This window comes from Melospiza melodia, chromosome 5 (genome assembly GCF_035770615.1).
Source record: "Melospiza melodia melodia isolate bMelMel2 chromosome 5, bMelMel2.pri, whole genome shotgun sequence".
Lineage (NCBI taxonomy): Eukaryota > Metazoa > Chordata > Aves > Passeriformes > Passerellidae > Melospiza > Melospiza melodia.
The window spans coordinates 78149097-78172789 of record NC_086198.1 but is presented as its reverse complement, the minus strand read 5'-3'; the positions used below and the strand labels follow the sequence as shown (position 1 = coordinate 78172789).

Sequence of the window (23693 nt, the reverse complement as noted above, 5' to 3'; positions counted from 1 at the left end):
TAACTCTGCCATTGCACCCACCTTGAGGCACACTAAAAGGACTATACTGGCTCCATAAACTGAATTCTAAGGGGTATATTCAAATTAGAGTGATGCTATTCAGACAATACCCTTTGTGCTTGGAATATAACACTCTAGTCAGTTAGCAGGCTTTAAGTGGAATCACATAAAACCTCCACTCACATTTCTAGCAAAGCCAGAGTCCTGCATATGCAGAAGGACTCAAAGAATTACTCAGTAATAGTTGTACACAGTAATGGTGAAGTTAGTAAACAGCTGTCATATCATCTACTGGGTTTGAAGGGACAGGTAGCATTGTAAAGGCAGAGGTATTTGGCAAAATGTCTATTGTTTATGTCATACAACAGTGTTGAGCAGAAAAAAAGTGTGAGAGCCAGAAGTTAAAGACAGAATTCTGTGGAGAAAAACTCTCCCTAATTCTCTTAGTCACAGTGGACCTGACTCACCACTGACTCACTTCAACAGTCTGCCAGGACAAATGAACCATTTTCATCAGGATTTACACCGCTGTAAATGCAGTGTAATGTTCAATATCAATCATTCTCCTCATCTTCTCCATACTGGATTAATTTTTCATCCGCCTGGATGCCAAGAAACAGTCACATGAAACGTTCACTACTCACACCTGCAGCATTACCTAGAGCTTTAGCAATCTCACATGTACAGTTACTTCATGTTGTCTTGGTTCTGGCTCATCCTGCTGCGCTTTGCAGAGCCTTGAGAATTCCCTCCCACATTTGAGTCATTTTAATTGCTTCCCACACACTCCTTATTCTTTCAGGTATAAGGTGTAAATCAAATCAACAAGAACATTTATCTCAGAATGATAACAACTTACTATAAAACCGAACTCGTAGAAGAAGTTTCTAATGGTTGTGGGAGAAAATAAAATAAAAGTAATTAAAAAGCCATATAGGGGATAATTGAGAAAAAATAAATAATAGAAGGAAAACTAGCACTATTAGAACTGTAATCTCATTCTGTGACATCTCCAAACAAGTTCTGGCTCAGGAGCAAATTCAGCCCTGCCAAAATCAGATAAAATCTGGAAGAGGACAACAGTGCACCTTTTTCTACAGAATTTTGTAAATGTTCTTGTAAATCAAAACAGTCTGTCATACCTAAAACCACTGATTTTGCAGTCAGTTGTTTCTGTTATGGAGTGAGTGATCTGCCCCTTTTGTCTTTTTCTTCTCAGCTTTGCAATTTTTCTTGCCACCCACTGAGACTGGAAGAGGCTTCTGTTTTCCATCTGCTCAACAAATCTCCTTTTCCCACTCCTTAAAATCCACCTAGGGGCCAAGACAAGCTGCAGCTGGCTCTCACTTATGCCAACTCTTGATAGGAGAGAGGGAGTGAAGAAGGAGAGAGATGACTTGCAGACATATTCCCCTTAATTTTCAACTTTGCAGCTGTGTATTTAGCACACCCATTTCAGATGGAAGAATGAAGCTCAACCAACACTGAACAGCCCTGGAGAAAAAACCCAAGTTATCAGAGGAAGCCAGCACAGCTCTTTTCAAGCTGAATGTGGTGATCTGGGCTGTAAACATCTAAGAACAGAAGCTGTCTCTCATTCTGTGTTCTGGATCACTAGATTTACCCGGGAGTGGAAATGCTGCTGTCACATGCAGAACTGACATTAATAATCCTTCCTGAAAGTAGGAAGTTTCTACTTTCAGACATATTTCCAGTTCAATGTACCATTCAAAAGTTCTTACTTTGGGGGAGGAAAAAGAAATTTGTAAAAGCACAAAAAATGCTGAAGGTTAATAGGATGAAAAAATCTTAAAGCTACAAGAAATGAGTCACAGGCTGCTCTCCCTGCTATTAGCTGACATGCTGAACTGTTTTCACATGGGCCAGAGCATCCTGGAGATACTTCATCAACAAAAGCAATTGTCACTGAGTGCAGCCACTGCTGCAGCACTGCCATGGTTACAGGACAGAGCTGGAGGCAGGGCTTGTGCTGCTGACAGGGCAAGGGAGCTCTGGGGCTTTGCAGAGCTGTGCAACAGCAGCATTCCCCTGATGTGGGTCAGAGCACCACCAGGAATGAAGGAATACATGAAATAACTGGATGAGGGGCTGAAGACATCCATGAGGTGCAACGTTTCACACTGTAAGAACACCCAAACGGCAGAAGGCACTGGATGTTAATGCAGCAGCACAGCAACACATGGCTTAGGGAGGAAGGGTAGCTGCACACTCTGCTGCTGGGGTCTGAGGCTCAGCAGGACCAGGGTGACTGCTGGAATCACCCCTTTGATCCTTCAGTCAGTCAATTCAGATAATCTGAGACAGTTAACTGGTACTACATTTTTGTGTGAGGAAAGGCAATGGGCACCACGAGTCTGCCAGGCTCAAAAATCACACTGTGCACTAAAACTAACACAAACCCACACAAGCACAAACGCACAGCAGCACTGCTGAGGACTTTCCCCACACATGTGGGAGGAATTCTCAACATGAAAGCAAATAAGCAGCTGAGAAAAGAAATAAAAAACCCCTCACAAAACCTGGAACAGTCATTCTTTCTTCTCTATCAATCGGTTTCCCTCAAATCCTAAACTTTTCTATGTTATTCAGAAATAGTTTGCAGAAACCCTTTGGTAAAAATATAAGTCTTAAGCTATCATCAAATAGCACTCAGTGCTCTTCAATAAACCTAACAAATTATTTACAGGGTAAAAGCTATACAAAGAGTTTGGTTTAATGTATAGTTTTCTCCTGACACATTAACAATTTGTGAGTTTGTAGCAGTCCAGACAATAAGGACAGATAGGCATAGACCTGTATTTCTGGAGAGAAGAGGTGGCTAAAAAGGGAAAGGCTGAAAGTGGGAGAAAGATAAGGCAAATTCATCTAGACCAATATAACTGTGCTACAGAAAAAGCTAAAAGATAAGGAAAAAAAGCATTTGCATAGCTATTTATCTGCTTTTGGATAGTATTTTTAATTATGCCTGTTTTAAAGCAGAAAGTCTAGGTCAACTGTCAACACTTACCCAGCCAAATTCAGATAAATGCACTGATGATTAACCTGCTTTTGCAAGCCAGCAGCCCCAGATAAATGCAAGTGGCACCAAACCAGAGACCATTCCCAAGCTGCAGAACGCCTTGCATCTCAGCAAACATTATGCACTGAAAGGGCTAGTTAACGGTTCCTACCTTGGATGGTCTCCTTTTGCAAAAGCTAATGCTGATTTATTTAGATTTGTCTTTCCCACAGTTTTCTTTCTTCTCTGTTGAAGGGAGAGAAGCGCAGAGAGCAGTTTCGAACGAAGGCAGCACTGACACTTGGATCCTTCTGCTGCTCTGACAGCCCTCCCCAGGCTGCCCATGCACAGGGAACCCTTCACGCCCGCACACAGAGCTGCCTTTATTGCATGTTTCACTATTAATGCCTATGTAATAAGCTGCTCAAGCACCTTTCACACATCAGTAGGTCCTGTTGTTAATGAAACAGCAGGGCAACAGACATTGCAGAATGAACCATTCTTCCACACTGCGGGCAGAAATTTGTACTCCCTGCTCTAAAGAATTAGTATCGTCTCTCTGATATACTGGCACTCCTGCAAAGGGAAAGGCAATCGATTTACAAAGTAGATATGGCTGCAAACAAAATCAGCTCAACCCTAGGGCAAGGCAAAACACAAACTATGAAAATAAGATTCATGTTTTAATAAGTAAGTCACTGTGACTTTGTCATAAGTGACATTTAATTGACATATAAATTATTGACATTTCTAGTCTCATTCCTGCCTAGTGCCCACTGCATTTGTTCCCTTATTTCAAAATAAAATAAGGCTGTGATTAATAGATTTTAAGAACATACATTGATTATGTTTTTCTAGACATTTACACATACATGTAAACAAGTAAAATGCTAACTCTTTCATCCCCCACATAAACTGAAGCGTGCCATGCTGCCGTGTTAGCATGTCAGATACTAAACATACAGATGATGGCTCCAACTGCTGTGATTGCCAGCAGCCACATTTACACCAGTCATGTAGCTGTGAATCATAGGACAGTTGTAGATAAAATTGAGTGCTGAAAATACCCCTGAGGGGCATTTTGGGCACTGATGGGACACAGATGCCTATCCAAGCAAATGTGACCCCCTCACAGCCTATATTGAGTTTGCCATTAAAACATACTCAGAAGGTTATTTATGGATAAGGAGGCTTCCTCTAACAATGGAGGAAACCACCAGCTGAAAAAGCAGATGAAGAGAACCTCTCCCCACAAAGTAATGTCTCAACATCTTGCCATGAGCTGTCAATGTTAAGAGAACTCACAGAAGAAAATTGCGCCAGTGTGGGACACACCAGGAAAGCACTTTCTTTAGAGATGGTGGAAGAGGTTACTATCACTGCACAAGATAGTGCTGAGGCATTGTCTGGAGTACAGTGTTCATCCATGCTGGGAGAAGGTGGCTCCAGTCAGGAACCCACAGCATCACCAGAAAAGCCTGGAGCTGACTTTACCAGCAGAGGAGAACTGGGTTCACTCTGTTTTGTAAAATAAAAGTTGAGAGGAACTAAAACTACTCTCTATAAGTTCTCCTTATATTTCATCAATTGGAGGGGAAAACAAAAAAAAACCTAAAAATCAATCTTATCCAAAGCATTTTTTAACTCTTTTAATGTGGGCCACTTTAAAATAGAAAGATACTGGAATTGAGAGGTATGTTTGTAAGTATCAGATGTTAAGGAAACCCAGATATGCCTCCCAGGAGAGGACAAGGAGGAGTCATGGGCTGTCACACAGCTTTGTCGTGAACGTCAACAGCTTTCCAAACCTTTTACACAACCTGCTATGTGGGAAGGACTGAGAGACAGACTACACATCTCTGCCTCCCCCAGCAAAATGCAGCTGAAAGACTCATTAAAATGAGGAAAGAAATGGAAAGTGTTTTCTTGAATGAAAGGGGTTTAAAGCAGGCTCTGTATTATCATAAGATATAGAGCAATTAAAAAAAATAATTTTTTAGGATATGCTCATTAGCACAAGTTGAAATCTAACTAATAAATTACTGCTTGTAATAGAAAAAAGGAGAAAAATATTTTTAGTGCTAAGTGCAGAGAAATGGATTGCAACATGACAAAAGGGAAATGGCTGGCCATAAAAATCAATGGCTTGTTATTTTAAGATGTGTGCTATTGCATGATGCTAACTATTGCAGGATTGGCAGCAGAGATACAGCATGAGCATGAAGTAAACCCTTTCTCTCCCTAGAGGTTTCAGTCACAGTGCATTTTAAGTCAAACTACAAAAGCAAACTCCAGCAACTTCCTGCTCCTCACTTAAGTTGGCAGGTTTATCAATATATATGGTCAGGGATAAAACAACACAACTTCTAGGAGAGGATTGATTTGCATTTAAGAGTGTTCTGTATGCATCACAAACAAAGCAAATCTTGCCCATAAATGCACTGGTGAGTAGGGTTTAAAACAAAAACAAAACTCAAAACAGAAAAATCATTGCTTTTAAAAGTAATAAAATTTATCATCTCCATAAATGAACTTCTCAGCCCCTTTTATAGCTTCTCCAGTACAAGTTCACTGGGAGAGTGGGTGCAAGCCAAGGTGGACTGGAGGGGAAGAAAGAAACTAGAAAGGAATTATAAACAAAGCTATCCTGTGTCTAAGCCCATTTACTACATTGGATGAATCTGGCCCTCAGAAAATGGGCTGAGAGAAGAATTTAGGTAACTAAATCATCATTGTATTTGGCTGAGGACCTACAAAAACAGCCATATTTTATAACTTATCAGTAACTCACACTAGTTGACACTCCCTTCCTTTCTGCTGAATAAACACTTAAAATGAACAAGTGTTGGAAAGGGAGACAATATTATAAAATCTAGTCACAGAATAACATTGGAAGCAGCTGTCCTCCTGACATTAACACAGAAATCAGAGATGGAAAAAATCCTATTAGGTCATATAGTCCCTCCCTTTGTCATTGCAGGACTGTTCCCTAACACAGATTTTCCAGGGCCTTGTCCAGTCTTGTTACAAGACTCTCAAAGTGATAGTTTCCAGCAGCTCCCTTGGGAGAGCATTCTCCTGCCTAATAATTACTGCTGTCAAGATTTCCCCCCAATTTAAGAGCAATTTGCCCTATTATTTCTGTGTTTCCCCAGATAATATTCAAAATGGTAAAAAGAAATACTGATGTTTTGAAAAATGCATCAATATTCCAGACAACTCCACTAATAATGCATCCTACAACAAAGAACAGGCATTGCTACCCTGTATTTTCTCTGTCCTCCTGACCAGGAGATACACAAACATATCAATTAGCCTGCTAGGGACAAACAGACATGGAGTTTGATACCAAGACCAGAGAGAGCGAGAAGATCAGCCCAGTTCCAAGCCTTTAGAACAAGCCCATCTGCTGCACTCAAACAACAAATGTCTTAACCATGTTAGCTATAGACACACCCTCTGCATCCTTTTAAATCTGTCTGCTCAGACTGTGACTTTTTGTCTGTTTTCCTTCTCAAACAAGGTGTGTGCATTGCCTCCTCACCCAGCTGCCTTCCATGGTCCACACTGAAACTCAATGGCTGTTTCAGTGATCCCTTACAGAGCTCCAAAGAGTCGTGGAAACCCAGGCTGATCACCATGGGAGAAGGCTCACAGTGTGAGTCACTCCTTGTGAACAGGCAGCAGGAATGCACAGAAAGCTCTTGAGATGTGTCATGGAAAAACTGAGGGGATGGGAGCAGATATCTTGGGAGATGTCATGAGGAACAGGACCTACTGTGACAGTCTGCTAGGATATGTGACATGCACTCATGCTTAAGCTTGATTAGCTTTGTTGCACATAAACCAACAAATTGTTTTGTACAGTTCTACAGAAAAAAAAATCAGATCATAACATTTCCAGGTTGTTCCAACAAGTGTCCAGACATTAAATGTCCTTGTAACTGTTCACATCCATTTCCTGCTCCATTCTAACCTCAGTCTATGCTTCCTGTTTCACAATTATACTATCTGTGCTTTTACAGATGCTGAAAGTCCTTTCTCCTCATCTATTTTTTTAAAAAGGTTTTGCAATCTTGCATCAGTATTTTTTTCCACAGTTAAATGCCACAGACCAATGAAAGTAGCTCCCAGCCTGAACCAGTCCCAAAGCAAGATGAGGATCAGTGGTACAGAGCTGTCCTTAGAGCAGCACGGGGGAATGGAGAGGAGAGGGACACACACACACACACACACACTGACCAAAACCATCATATGTAATCTGTCATGGTAGCATTCCTACAATAGCTTTCAAAAATTAGCTTTTCCCAAGTTTGTTACTGGCCCATCTACAATAAAAACAAGGAACCGTCCTCCTATTCAGTACACTCTTCCCAAGCAGTCAGAAGAACCAACCATAGTCACACGTGCTCCCAGGTCCCACAAATCACAGTTGGTGTTACTTTGCAGAGCTTTACGGCTTTTTTTTTTCTTTTTATCACCCATAGAGACAGTTAGGACCCAATTCTTACTCATACCACACCACATGCTATTGTTTAACCATACTGCAGGTAAAATATTACCACATAAAAAGGGCATTCTTCCACATATTTCAAGGCAAGAAAAACAAAATATTGTGAAGCCAAGAGTCAGTACAGAAACTGGAGCTTCTGTCCTTCTCCTGTCTCAGCATTAATCACTCCTTGTAAACTGTTCTGAGTAAGTGCACTCCAAATTTGCCACAGCTTTAACTCTTCTCTCTGCATTCACCTCTCTTAATTACCTTCACTTTCAAATCTCACCCTTTTACTCCCTTTCATTCAGTGTCAATGCTTGACACCTCTGAAAACATATAAACAGCTTCCATGGTCACCTTTTACATTTTTGAAGGTTTTAAGACGTTTTCTTTTGTTTTGCCTCTTCCAGTTGAGACAACTGTGTGCAAAAAAAAAAAAAAAAAAAAAAAAGAGAAAACCGTCTTTATACTCGTTCAAATTCCCTTTTAGAAAGCTCCTTTCAGAAAGGTCTAACATTTGTTACTGGAAAAATCTCTCATGCCTATGTTAACACCCTATCATCCCATCCAAGACAGATTCCCATCTAGTATGGATACTTGCTCATCAGCTCCTAACAAGTTATCATTGTCCACCACTTGGACAGTTAAGTCTTTGTGTGACTCCAAGCAGATCTTTCTCTTTCTCTGGAAGCCCTTTGGGATTTCTCCAGGCTTTCTTAGCTGATGAAGAGAAAAGAGTGATCTGAGCAACTCTTCCTAACTCCAAGTACTGCTTGGACTTCACAGGAAAAAGCAGAAAGAAAAAGCAGATGATCGATGACTGACAGGGTAACAATACACTTAAATCCAAGGATAAATTTTATTCTGATCAAAGGAATGTATTCATTTTGTGACATTTGGTCAGTTATATGGAAATTTTTGCATAATGCATAAACATAACTCTACACTAAACAACTTCCTGCTTCTTAGAACAACAAGTGCAAAAAAATCTCTGCCACACAGCTCATTTCTGGTTGCAAAAACACAGTTCAAATAATTCATTTTACTTTTTAACAGCTTCATCCTATCTTTGGGGAACATAAAAGAGATTAAAAAAGCAGACATTGCAAATGAATTTAATGCAAGTTTTAAAACGTGCCTGATAACACATTCATTTATTACTTCTGCTCCCTGAACATTCTCCAGTACCATAAATATCCATTTATGGAGTTTGTGTATTACCAAATCATTAATAGAAGAAACAAAAATCCCGATTACAGACAGAGTTCCTGGTATTCAATAAAAGTAACATTAAGCTGTGGCATTAACACTCATTTGTGAGCACAGGACCAAACCCAAAAGAGTTTTGGGTTTTTTGTACACTTTGAGATGTGCTTGAATGACAGGTTCTCCTTACCTCGAGCACTCTTCCTGTGATGTACTTTTCACAGTTGTCACACCTGATCCCAAACTTGGCGTGGTAGTCTGTTTCACAATATGGAACCCCATCCCTAGGGAAGAACAACAGGCTGTACAGAAGCTGCTTTATGTAAGCTTACAGTTCACTGGGAGATTATGCATCTAAAATGTGTCAATGTTTCAAGTACCCAACTTCACAGGCCATTTATGGGCTTTCCTGCCTCTCTCGCAGTCATTAATGTTATAAAAAGTTGAATAGTAATGAACAAATATTTTGGACCACTTCTCTCCTTTGTTGCTAAACTCAGCCATCAGCCTTGTAGTAACACTCAGCCTCTGAGACCCTCACACCACCTGTTTAATCATGTTACCCATTAACTTCTTTCACGCGTTTCCCCCTCTCTGGAAAGTTATTTCACCATATTACTCTTCCCCTCTTATCATCTAATTCATCCAACTGATGTACTATTCTGATATATGTATTACCTAATCCTTTAGCTGAGTCTGCAGAGAGCAATTTCTCAAATATCTTGTCTGTAAACCAAGTTTTGATAAACATTTAAATCTACTGGCACACTTGACTGGACTTGCTTAAAGGCAGTCATGGATCAAACGGCTTGGGAATTGCTCCACAGAAGCCAGCAATGACTACAGGAATTCAGCCTGAGCAGCAGTGTGTTCATGCATGATGTAAGCAGCTATTTCACCACCACCAGTGAGTTAAGATACAATTTAGAGATATGAAGAAAAAAACTGGAGTCTTAGCTTTTATTTCAAAGTGACAAGACCAGAACTTTTGGACTATTGCCCTGACAAGAACCTCTTAATTTTGCATTTTATAATTTTACTAAATTGTACATGTAGACCATTAAACTGATGAATGAAAATAAATTGCTTCAAGAAGAAACTGGAGACTGTTCTCATGCTTCAAAGTTCAAGTTAAACATAGTTAAATATGTTTTGTTTGTTATACTAAAACAGCCCATGATCAGACAGATTTATCAGCAGAGGCATAAATTTATCAGACATTTCCCTGGAGAAACATAGAAATTAATGTTATAGCCTGGAAGTTGGATTTCTTAGAGACTAACCTAGAAGTTATCCCAATAATTAATTGAATTAATTAAAGACAGGATATTTCCTCTCTTGAGTTATTTTGCTTGGCATTTAGCCTTTTTAAAAAGATAATTTTGCAGTAATTATATCTTTACAATTTATGGGGGGAGGTATATTCAATAACAAGCAAAAAAAGCACTGTACTAAAATACAGCAGACTAGCCCAACATTGAGACAATGAAAAACCTTATTTAAGAACACCCTTTTAATAAATATTGTTCTCCAGTGCAAGCTGTGAAATTAAATATTGTATTTGTATTAATTGAAATCTAAAGAATTTTTGAACGTCAGGGGGACATAGGCTCTGAAACCCCATCATCTCCGGGCACTGGTGACTGAGTTATTTTGCTGCTTAAGAAAATTCCAACATAACACACTTCTCTGAAGCAGAAATTAATGCCAGGTGCCTTGGCCAGTGAAAGGCCTGCACGTCACTGGCCTGATCAAAGTGTTGACACGGGACATGGTCTGCGTGTGTGCTTTGTGCTGTTTCTCAGTGCTGCCATCACAGTCAGTCAAATCTGACAGCATGAGGGTCTGGAGCTGCACAAAATCATGGCATGTACATGCTTAACGAACTTCTGACTAACATTTCCTCTTATGCAATGCATACAGAAAGAACAGTACCTGCCTGTTTACATTACAGCATCACAGAGAGCAAAACCATAGGTAACTAAGGGCACACATCTGGGTTCTGGAAACATATTCCACCTGCTGCCTCTCTGTTTTGTCAAGTCCCATTCCAGGTAAATGGAAAAATGTTACTTCTACTTTTTTCCATTTTATTTTTCTAAATACAACTTAGGTAATAATTTAGAAAATAATCTCTAATATATTATATACTTCTGAATATATATATAAATAAAAGGTAATGCAATATGCATTAATATATTATATTAATTATATTATTATAATATATACATTATATTTCTATATTATGCATTACCTTTAAATCTTAACAATGCAAATAAATGCAATGATAAATTAATTATTTGGCATTAAAAGAATGACTAAAAGAGGTGCAAATACTCCTCTACTTACTTGCTGATATACTCTGCATTCAGTAGCTTGCCACATGTACTGCACTTAAAGCAGCCCAAATGCCAGTGTTTGTCCAAGGCGACCAAGGACTGACCATTTTTAATTTCCGAACCACAGCCGCCACAATCTGCAAGAGAAAAACCCAAATGAGTGAATCATATTCTTTAGGTCATGCAGCAGTTGGCTACAGCAGCACAAGGATCCATCAGTGTCCAGTAACAGCTCACAAGGGCTCCACTGCTCACTGATGGATAGCAAGTGTTGCTGCCCTTGGAAAGATCTGAAATTGCTACAACACATGCATCATTCAAAGAAAAAAGCTGATGACTTCCATTTCCTAGTGACTTAGGCTTTATTTTAATTCATTTATACTGTGTTTTAAAAAATGTTTTGCTGATTAATTTTTCAAGCGTCACGAATCTGCCTGATAAAAGAAATAAAAAAGACAAATAGTAAAAAACTAATTCTTCATATTAGCCTTTGCCTTGGGATCTGCAAGCTCCACTTATTTCAAAATTGTTTTGCAACCATGAAAAAAATCCAAGCTGAAAATCTGGTATGAAATTTTCTGTACCCAGTAAAACACACCAATACTTAAAAGGCATTAGTGACATTTCAATATGTGAAAGTGATGGCCGTCTATGTATTTATTCTCTATAAAAATTCACTTATATTAAGTTTCAAGAGGTGCTAACAAAAAATACATGCAAAACATGCAATAACTGGTAACAGAGGTTAGTCTATGTTGGTTCAACAGGTTGTAGGTAAGCTAGTTCTACTCCCCAGAAAGAGTAACAAGAGTAACTGAGAACAAGACTGTCTGGGGATTTGGTTGCCTTTCTTTTTAACAATGGAAGTTTTTGACTAAGCTAACAAAAGCCAAACCTACAATCAGTTTCTGCCCTCTTCAGAGATGTTATGTACACATGGGATTTGGATCTGGTTGTCAAATGAACCCTCTAACACCCTACAAGGTCCATCTCTCATTCAGTCTTCACTCTACAGATTTCCTGTATATGGATGATTTTCTTACTAAATGTTAAAATAGTAGAATATATGGAAAAAAGGGATAAATGCCAGTGATAAATTGATTCTAGTAGCAATATCTCAGTAATCTTCTAATGCTCCATAAAATATCTTCCATCTCAAGTGGAAAAATACATAGTATTTTTAGGAATTCTTCAGGTATACCAATAATTTTCTAGAGAAAAGATAAAACCTGAAAGACACTTAAGCATTCAGAAATGCCAGGAGAGAAAATAAACCCATAACAATGTCTTAGATGGAAGAAAAAGCTATGAAAAGCATTAGAAAGATTTATCAAGTTATTAAGAAAGAACTCTCAAACCTAGGATCTTATTAAAGCATTTAAAGTCTTCTTAAAAACTTTCTGATTTAAGACAGTATTTTTATTGGTTACATGACCCTAATGAGACAGTGTAAGTGAAATTGTAAATGTTTCACTTCTGAGCACACAATGATAAAGCACAGTTTGTATTTTCCTTTAGTGGATTTGGAATGCATTGAGGGAGCAATAACGTGGCTCTTTAATGTTACCCTCCAGAGCACCAATACCTGGAAACAAGCCTAGCACAAAAGCATGTGCACTGCAGATCAGAACATTTGAGTTTTGCTAATAATAAAGAACATTTGGGTGTGTGCCTGGTTTTAGTCCCTGCAGTATTCTACAGTATTTGTTGTTCAACTGCAATCAGAAATTTGTCTGTGATCTCCCCTGTACTGGGGATTCATCTGGAAATCTAATTTAATCCAACTGCTTGAGGGTTTATTTCACAAACTGAACACAACATCATGTGCTCAAATGTCATTCACCTTTCATTCGGTTTAAGCTTGGGTGGGCAGAAATGCAGCATTTTGTGAGTTACTTTTTTTTTTTCCCTACTGCTGCTTTCTCTGTAAAGTGCCAGATAATTACAAACAAATATTGTGGTTGCTATGCCAACAGTGCCTACTGATGCACATCCTTGTCTTCCCATCTTGGATGCAGCATCCTTTGGTGACTCAACTAATTTCAAGCAATAACTCAGCAGAACACATCAATTTGCTGCTCCATGTTAATATTCTTCCTTGCGTACTCTCTCAAAATCAACACTGTCACAAGAGGTTTTCAGAGCTATTGTTTTATAAAACAAAACAAAACAGAGAGGTAGGTACTTATATAATAAAAAATTCAAGGACTCAGGCAGAAAGCAAGTATTTTACATTCTTCATTTCTTCCAAATGGAATGCGTGAAGGAGGTTAGAAGCAAAAGGGGAGGATGAAAATAGAAGGACTTGTCAGAGGGCGCAGTGATGCTGGGAGCTCAGTGAGTCCCCAGGAGATGTTCTGAAAGCACTGCTGAGATAAACAGGCTGGGGAGGAGCACACATGGTACACATCAGACACTTCTGAGACAGGAACAAACCCAGTGTAACAGAGGGTCAGTGTACTACTCTTTCCTTGAAAAAGTTTGCCTGAGGTCATGTTTTTGTGCACTACTAACAAGAGTTGCTCATTTAAAGCAACTCTTTAAGATCTTTTCCAAGAAAGCTCTTGCCAGGAGATACACCATTCACTGGTCTATGCAATGTGGGGAAAAGGTAAACTTCTATTTTCCAGGGTCAGGCTTCGCCACAGAGATGTGCTTGCTCCCAGTGCTGTCTCCCTCTGAGGCAAGGGGTTTGCTGAGGTTTGCAGGTATCTGGGCTCTGGGAAGGCTCAGTGCAGACCCAAGAGAGATGAGGAAATACAAATGACAAGAAAAACTCTCCAGTGTGTGTGTGCACAGAGAAAGGGAATGTAAATACATTAAAGGATTCTGTGCCACAGATAATCAAATTAACTTGTCCTGTCAGTACTCAACCAGGCTAATAATGTCCATTGTAGTCAAAGGCACTTTTCACATATAACAAGGAGACAGCAAAGATGGCCAAGGAGGATCCATCTCAGGAATAAGTGACAAGAGAAAGCACCTAACAGAGAGGGCCAACCTATCCCCAAAAGAGAGTGGCATTAGCAAGAGGGATCCATAGAGTATCTCACAGGGCATTCACACAGCAGGTTTGACTGATGAACTGTAGAAATGAGATGGTGAAAACTTCTGTGAAGAAATGTTGGGGGAAAAAGAAAACAGAAAAAAAGGAGAAATTTCTCCCAGAAGTGGGCTAGATTTCTTACACAGGAAGATGAGCAATCCATAGGGCCCCTCCTCAGCCATGCTGAATCCAGCTTGATGTAACAGTCATTAAAATATTTTCTGTCTTTGCTGTTTAATTGCATTGCTGCTGCTGTTTAATTACATGAAGTTAGCAGTGGACTCTTAAAGCATGGCAGCACTTTATAAGCAAAAGAGCAGAGGAACGGAGTTCAGAGCTACACCACCCCTCTATGGTTTACTGCAAAGAAGTTGGTGTGAAAATATCACATTTCTTTCCCCTACTGTTTGTATTTTCTGATAGTGCACAACAGTCTGAGGTCAAGGTGAATGCCCCCCACTTCACACATTAAACTCCTTGCTGTGTGGTATTTAGCCATGCAATCCTGACACTGATATTTTCTGAAGCTGGAACTGGAACACTTAAAAATCATTAAATCTCACCCTGGCTTTTATTTCAGATGGACTTGGACTAAATTCTCAAAAATATCAGCATCTACATTATGTTTTTCTCCAAATAATTTGATTTAGTTCATTTTAATCAAATCTTTGAGAGGTTCTATGTATTGTTAATCCTATAATAGCACCATCTGTGTTTCTTTTTAACATCAGACTTTATTGAAAAATCACTCTATACTTTTTCATGTGGCTACTTTGTATTTCATGACACCTCTTATGCAGCAGAGTAGTATAAGTTCCAATAGTACACACTGGTGTAAAATTATGTTATTTAAACCTGTGCAGACTAAGAAGCACTGACTGAAAAGAGCAGAAATCCATACTTACTTCTCAGGTTCTGTACAGGGAAGGAGCCAGTGCTGCTGGAAGGGGGCAGGGAGCATTTCTGGCAGATGCATTCCTTCCCATTGAAAGTTACCCGGTCACCCGCAGGGAAAGGCAACCTGCAACAGCAGAAACAAAAGCAAACTGCTTACAGTCTCATGCCTTTATCAAAATTAAATATCTTCCCACAAAGGAACTGATTATACTCTGGCTTCTTTGTCTCTGCTTGCACAGTTCTCATTCAGTTTTCCAGCCACTTAGAGGCTTAAGTATCAAAGGGGCAAATCAAACAGACAACTTCAAATGCAGATGGTTACAGCTTCTTAGGAAAAATAATAATATCTAAAGCTACAAAAACACAGTGAGCACTCAAGTCCAAATTGTTGTGTATCTAAGAAATGTAGTATCAGCCAGAGTTCATCACTAACAGGATCAGTTACAGAATGAAAATAAAATTGGCATTACAGGGAGTTAAGTAGAGGCAAATGCAGCTGCTTTTATGTTGTTAAATAGCTGCATAAGAGTGATGACTCTTATACATTAAAAACCAGCACTTGTCCCCACAACTTTTATCACATCAAAGTCTTCCTCTTAATCTATGTTCTCAGAAAGCAAATGTTATTGAACTCTCAAAGGGAAAAAACCTATCCCAATTATGAACCCCACAGCGCCTACATTATTTGTTTTCCCTACTCAAAACCAGCTCTCCTTACACTTAATTAAACCATTCCTTTTAATCAATGTTCTTAAAACAAAAGCTCTCTGCTGTGCACTTCCTTGCCTGGGCACAGAAACCACTGAGGCTTTTCCTCTAGGAGAACCAGATGGACAAATCACTTCATATGCAGGAAAGGATGGTGAGGATTTAGAAACACATTTCACTCCACCCAAAGCTCATGTCCAACTAAATCCCTACCCAAGCTATCAAAATATGGCTTAATGGGGCACAAATATAACATACACCTTCTGCTCCATGGTGAAGTCCATCTGACCACACTATTTCATTAGCATTTCATTAAAACTCATGGCATTCTCCCACACATGCTATCAAATTCATACCAATTGTGAGGTTGTCTCTGCTGCAGAAGCTACACAGATACTTTGTGCTAAACTTAAACATTATTTTGCTCCTTCAACTGCCTAAGAGATGCTTAGTCTAACTTGAATTACGCTTAAAGTACTTTTTTTATTACTTAGAAAAAGAAAAAAAGCAATGCTGTCGTTTGTTCCTATATAATGTTACTAAAATATATTTGAAACCAGCTAAGTGCTGGTTTCCATCCAACCATCCATTTTGGACCACTGGTGATAATTTGAAAAACCATGAGGAGACAGAGTGTAAGTATTATTATCTTTTTTGATATCTGATAATGAATTCTGCACTTCACCTTTTTTTTTTCCTCTTTCTCAAGTTTTTATAGTAAAAAAACTTCCTACCTTATCACTTACCTAAAGTTGTGGTAAGGAAAAATACTTTATGGAAACAGCCTTCTTATAGTGCCTTACTCTCTGACCCAGCTAAATGATCCGTGTAGGACTCTGGTACAACAAGGCCCAACACCATGTTATAAATTCAGGAGGTCTAAATTTCCATCTGTTCCAAAGAGGATTTTGTACCATTAGTTTTACTCAATAACCTAACTGGAAGACAACACTGTTTCTATTGAGACAGGCAGGATATGGTGGAGCGGCACTCCAATGAGCAAACCTGTCCTGTCTTGCAGCAGTAGCAAGCTTCTGTGTTATGCATTCAAAAAAACTCCCAATGCTATCTTTTTGGGTCACAGTTGTTGTCTGCAACAGATTTTGGTACTTTTTAAAGTCAGAGATACTTCTAATACACAGAATGATAAAAGAGCTTTATGAACTCATAGAGGAGCTGAGGCCGGAAAGGAGCTCTGAAGGTCATGTGGACCAACCCAAAGCTTATTTAAATGAGCATACATACATTTGAATAAAAATTAGTAAATGTGATACACTTCTATATAGATAATAAAAATTCATAACTAATTACCAAAACCTCTCTCTAAAATGAAGTCATACAATCCAAATGCTGTCCTAGTTTTCTACTGCAAATATGAATGAAACCATTTAATCACGTTTTCATTTTAAAACAATATTAAAAAATCAAGCCTAGAACTTAACACTACTAATTGACCTGGAAAGACACAAGCCAAGGGATTTCAACCATTCCAGAACTGAGACAGGAACTTGCATTCAATCTCCTGCATGTTTTCAGGAAGAGATCTCATCTTGACTTACAGATACACACAGACTTATTATAACCACTGGTAATCTGCCCCAAATTCACCCCCCACAAAAGCAGCACCCTGCTCCACTGACACCAGCACAGAACCACCTCTCACTCCAATGCACAGCTGCATGCCCTGGGCAGGACAGTTCTTCAACTGTGCTTTGCCATGGGAACCAAGGCTGGGCTCAGCCCATGACCCAGCTGGGCTCTCCTGACATGTCTCAGTTGAGCAGCAGGGTTTGCACCATTAATAATCCCAGGGATGGTCATGTGCTGGAGCTGTGAGCAATTCACTGCTCTGAAGAATGACTGTGACTACTGAACAATCTTGTATGCAGTACATAAGGAGCAGTAGGGAGAGCTGAGGTGTATCTTATAAATACATCTTCCTGACTTAGGGATATACCTAATAAAGATCCAGCTGAACTTCCAGCTGAGCACAGGAGCCCCCCTCAAACAGATGTACCAAGTAGCAGCTAATGTAGAAGCAGGGAGTGCCCACTTTGAATTGGCTCATCTCATCATTGTCTGAGCAATCAGACAATCTAAAAGGAAATAAGTTAAAAGTAGAGGAGGAGAAGAGGAATATTCACTTCCTATGGCACAAAGACCAAAGCAGGCAGCTGACACCTCCAAACATGCCAAAGCTCATAAGCACCACGGCAAGTCACAGAGCCTCCTTAGATGGGAGAGCACTTAGGGGTTTCCTAGACAATAAAAATACTGAACTTGGTCTGTTTTCTAATGATTCAGTCGCTAATCACCGTGCCTTTCCATTCCAATGGTAAAAAACAACAATTTTGATTCTTTATTGTTCTCCAAATATGCACGACACCTTGTTCTAAAAAAACTGCAGGGAAATATTCCTTGGAGCTGTCCACTCCAAGGTACAGACAAACATTTCCTCCCCTCACAGCTCTTCTAAACCCATAAGTCTCAAAGTTTGTTTCACTGTCTTGTTCACTGGGAATTCATTCCCCACACATTTGTCAGTTTTCCTGTCCCAGCTGACCTCTCCCTTTCACAAGCAGCCCTGCTCAAGCATTTCAGTGCCAGTATGAGTGAAGGCACAACAGAAGGTGGTAACAGCCAATTAACAAGGTTTCAGTTTCTGAGCTCTCTAAGTTGTGAGCAGGACTATATATAGAATTTTAGGCTAAGAGCAGCATATCTGCCTTCAAATACAATGATATCTTACCACCAGTCACCCACTGAACACTGCGAGGTATTGCAAAAACCAGGACAGGGTTTTAATTAGCTACTTATCCTATAATAAATATTCAGTGAGATTTTCACAGTTGGATTATCTATTTTTAAAATGAGAATTAAGAGCATTTTAAAAGCAGCTCTCTCAAATGACTTGCAGAATTTTAACACATCTATGATTAATTTCCCAACAAATTTTGTTTTACCACCTGCCTACCATATTTGCAAACCCAGAATAAAATCTAGAGGTGACCAACAAAACTATATTGTAAAACATCAAATCACCATCAGCCTAATCCAGGCTGTGTGCTGATACCAAAAGGTCTTGTGCTGATATCAAAGGTCTTGCCCTTCTCTGCACCACACCTCAATCTATGCAGCTGTGGGCAAGTCATTCAAGCTTTCTGAGAGGGACAAAAGAAAATGTTTGGGGTTTTTTTTTTTTTTTTCAGAGCAGATGGATGCCCATCTATTCTTTAAATTGCTGATCTGACTCTGTGGCTGAACAGTCAACTAAATTTGATATATGAAAATTAAGACAAGCCTGCGGTCAGGCTGTTGAGAGAGCAAAGCTATTCATGTCAGTAGGTGGCTGCAGTTTCACCAGGTCAGGTGTAATGTCAGACAGCATCCTAAGGTCCAGCAGGATCAAATTCTGCTCTAACTTGTACCTGGTATGATCACATCCCTCAAGGTGCTCCATAGGGATGAGTCCTTGTGGATTAAAATGATGATACAAAGCAGACATTGAGTGCTATCTACCACCTAACACAAATTTTAGTGAGGGAAAATGCTAAATCCTGCAAGCAGTGAGGAACAACCCCATGCACCAGTGCAACAAGGGGTTAGTCAGCTGGAAAGCATAAGATGATGTGGGGTCCCAGTGAGTCACCAGTGTGTCCCCACAGCAACTGAACAGCCACAGCATGGGAGGCATTAGTGCAGCCAGCAGGTACAGGGATGTGACCTTCCCTCTGTTCATCATTTAGGACACTGGGCAGTGATACAGGATGTGATCTTCCCTCTGTTCATCATTTAAGAGACTGCAGCAGGCACCATTTTGGGCTCTCAGGACAAGATTTACTGGAGGGACATGAGGGAAGGTGGTCAGCTCCAGAGTGCAGCACAGGACACATGGGCAGGCAGGGGCTGCAGCAGATGTACCTGCTCAGGGGAGATTGTGTTACTGCCTAAAACTACCTGATGGCATGCACACAAAATTGCAACCATGCTCTTCTCAGAGCTAAAGAGTGAAAGGACAAGAGGGAGCAGAAGTAAGCTGGAACATGGGAAATGCCAACTCAATATAAGGAAAAAAATTACCATGAGCTTGTTGAATGCTGGAACACACTGTTCAGAGAGTCTGTTGGAAATTTTTTAAAGAAATGCCATCAGCTGTCTACTCAAACTGGACTTGCTTTGAGCCAGGGGCTGGACCACCAAAAATCCCTTCCATCCTACATTATTCTAGGGCTATAGGGATGTTCCATATAGAGCCAAAGAATCCCAGAATAACTAAGGTTGCAACAGACCTTCAAGATGATCAAGTCCAATCTTTGTGACCAAACTCCACCATGCTCCTGTCATCACATGTCTACTGATTTCATGAAGACTGCCAAAGATGGTGATCCCATCACTTCCCTGGGCACCCTGTTCCAATGCTTAACCCCCTTTTCAAAGAAGAACCTTGTCCTGATATTCTATCTGAACCTCCTCTGGCACCATATAAAGACATCTCCCTTTGTCCTATTTCTGGTTTCCTGGGAGAAGTAACCCACCCTCAGCTCACTACAACCTCCTTTCAGGCAGCTGTAGAGAGCCCTCTCTGAGCCTCCTTTTCTCCTGATAAACAACTCCAGTACCCTCAGCTGCTCCTCACAGGACTTGCACTCCAGACCCTTCCTCCAAAGAGCAGGAGACCTAAACCTGAAGAGCAGCACACCACCATCCCTTTGTTCAGGAAGAATCACTTATTGATAAATACATTTGGTTTAGAATCAAAATGCCAAGAACACTCAGGCTGATTTCAAAATCGTGGGCTCAACACCTTGTAGGTTTCTACAATACCTAGAAGTATTCAGTGGGTGACTGGTGGTGAGATGAAGACCACTTCATGAGATGCCTTAAGAAGCATCAGGTACTGCTTAAGTGGAAACCACACCCTTTCCAAATTCAGCAGCATTAAAATTTGAACAAATAAACCGGTTTAGCACATTCAAAAAGTCTGTAATGACTGTTATGTTTAAGAAGAAACTGAATTTGAACTTTAAATTTTCAGTATTATCCTAACTTCTTAAGACATACATAAACAAAAGATGTCAGTTCTTTCTAGAAGTAGTAGTGCTATATATGTAGGATCTTCTGCTGAAAAAAAGAAAATAATTTAAGCTTTCTGATTTTTTTATATTCAACTGCCTGGCCAAAGTGAATTACCTTCTTGAAGACAGTAAAAATACAAATGGGTTGGAAGAGGTTTTATAGCTGGATTTGGCAGGCAACCCCTTCTGCCTCTTGCCCCTTCACATAGTATTCACCTCTACATGGCACATATTCAGCTTTTGTCAAGATGCTGTTTTAAAAGAAACTTCCTGATCTCAGAAAGATTTAAATATAAAAATTCTGTAAAGCAAACACAAACCTGTTTCCTTATTAATCCAGAATGTATGTGCTACATCCCCCGCCTAGGGGCCAAGTTGTCCTCTCTTTATCATTTACATGCCACAATTTTTTTCCAACTTTTAAGTACATGAGTACTGAAACTAAAAGGGTAACTATTACATACTCTCCTCCAACTGGGTGGATAAACACCAACCCCCCAACCTGGCTAATTACAATAATACCCTTAAAAATCAAATCCCTGTTTTTTTGTATTCAGTGAACACGCAGCACACAAGTAACAGAAATCGTACTCTAGGTGCCACATTAGACAGACCATATATCTTAACATATTCTTACTAAATCTATAGGAATTGTTAACACACTAAGACATCTTCTGAAAATTCCATTTTTAAAGCATTATCACAGGTATGACAACCCATTTATTTCTGAAATACTCAATGTCCTGCCCTTTCCCATCCTACATAAGAGCCAAACTGTCCTGACTACAACAGCCATGCAAGAAGTATGTACACAATTTTAATAAAATTAAGCTTCTATTGCTACAGCCAGCCTCAATTTTCTCCTCTTTCTATTTCACTTTTACAAACACATGAAGCTTTTGAAGGAAATGTCTTTGGCAGCCCTCTGGAGGACACAGCTCCTTCCAGTTAATGAAGCTATAAGAAGATTGCTCAGCCACTTCCTGGGAATACAGAGTAAGCATTTAATCTGCAAGTTTTCAATTTATGTTGTTATTCTTCCACTCATTCCTAGTTTTAGGCATTATCATCACAAAACACCACAGCAGAAAAAAGGTTTCACTAGACTATGAACAGCACTGGAAGAAGAAAGGATTAAGTTTTTAACCTTTATTCCAGCAGAGCAAACATGCATTGAAACTTGATTTTTTTTTAAGAGCCACTTGGTTAACACAAGATAGAGAGAAACAAATAGGATGGCACAACATATTGTACTTCTACCAGTTTTTCTCTGAGTACTAATTAATTTTTTTTTTCACTTTAGCTTGTGGCAGACCTGGGCAGTAGCATCTGACTCTCAAGAGATGCCCAGGGATGAGCTGGATTCCTGACACTCCAGCTTTTTCACAGAGCAGGGCAGCAGGTTACAAATGCAGTGCAGAGGGTACAAGGAACACAGCTCCCTGTGACACTGAGCCATGTGGCATCCAACAGTAGTAATATCAGGAGACAACTGAGCTTGGATTGCTGACTTTTCCACACTGCTCCTGCTGGCTAGGTTTTCCCACTGCTGCTACCATACACTTCCCACATGTTTCTATTCAAACCTTATCTTCTCTGAAAATAAGGGGGAAAAAAGGACTTGCTACTGGCACTGGTTTACTATGCAATGCAGAATCAGTTCAGAAGTGTTACTTCAGCAGCTACAGAAATAGGGGCTGCAGAAGTGTTCATTTAAAAGAATTTTAATGATCCTGCAGCATTCTGGAGAAGTGTGTCATGAGTGCAAAATGCCTTCTGCTGCCAGTGTTTTCATGCTGAGGATGGTAAGAGCCTGGCTTGGTTTCCATGAGAGTGGGAACAGCCCCACAGGCAGGCCGTCACCACTTCTCAAATTCACACCATTCTGGAGGTTAGATTTCTAACACAGCACCCACACTGAAGTCTGGCTGTAAAAGGTAATGCCAAATGCAGTTGGCATCATCCAGCAACTACTACTGACAGCGTGCCTTGGTGCAGTATCTCAGGTTTTCACTCGTCTGTAAAAAATGAGGGCACAAATGGCTCTCCTGACTCTCCCCACCAAGGAAAATACTAAGGTAGAGAGCTTTACACCATTACACCATCCCCCCCCCCCCCCCCCTCTTTTATCATTACTGTTCCTTAAAAAACAAACAAGTTCTTTCTTTTGGCTTAAACAACATGTCTTTACAGCCTACCAACCTTATTTTTACTGAGAACATCACTCAAAATAAATGCTGATGATGTTTAGATAGGACACCCTTTCCCATAAAAAACACAGGTTATGTCTGGCTTGCAATGACAGGGATAATTGAAGCTGATTTAAAGCATACAAACACATGACAGGATTCTTCTGCTGCTCTGCACCACAAATCAGTGTTACAACCCCCCTGGGAGACACTAATTGAATCCTGCTAGTCAGCAGGGCATTTGCTGGCTCTGATGAAGACAATATGAATTTGTGTGTTCTTCCAAGAAAAGCAACAGAAGCAGATCTGGGTCTCAACTGAACGACTAGAAACAGCAAAAATAGCATTACATACAACTATTTAGTTATACAGAAGGTTATAAAATCATCCCTGATTTTATTTTTTGTATGATGTATTATTGTATCAGGAACTTCATTTTTAAAAGCTTTACGACATCTTCATCACACATTGTATTTGCAGCATAAATAATTTCACAGTGCTGCAATTTAACTCATCTGAATTGTTAGGTACTTAAAAATAATTATTTTAGTCACAAGGAAAATTATTCCAAATTTCCAGGGAGACACAATAAACTGTATCATCAAGCTCTAAACTATGATTGACTAAATAAAGCAGGAGTTGGTATTTCCAATGGCCTGAAACCCAAGGTGGGTAGCTTCTAAGTACAGTAATACATTGTTAAATACATTTCTGCTAAG

The 23693-nt window shown here is 39.7% G+C and overlaps 1 protein-coding gene across 15 annotated transcripts in view; it reads right to left on the bottom strand.

Moving 5' to 3' along the window:
* Nucleotides 1-23693, bottom strand: part of ABLIM2 (actin binding LIM protein family member 2) — a 131023-nt gene that overhangs the window by 57921 nt on the left and 49409 nt on the right. For all 15 annotated transcript variants that reach the window (XM_063157544.1, XM_063157546.1, XM_063157548.1 and 12 more), the window contains exons 4-6: nucleotides 15011-15126; nucleotides 11070-11196; nucleotides 8911-9004 (exon numbers count right to left, since the gene is read on the bottom strand). In XM_063157544.1, coding sequence (XP_063013614.1) covers nucleotides 8911-9004; nucleotides 11070-11196; nucleotides 15011-15126 — 337 coding nt within the window. The remainder of the gene's footprint in view (nucleotides 1-8910; nucleotides 9005-11069; nucleotides 11197-15010; nucleotides 15127-23693) is intronic.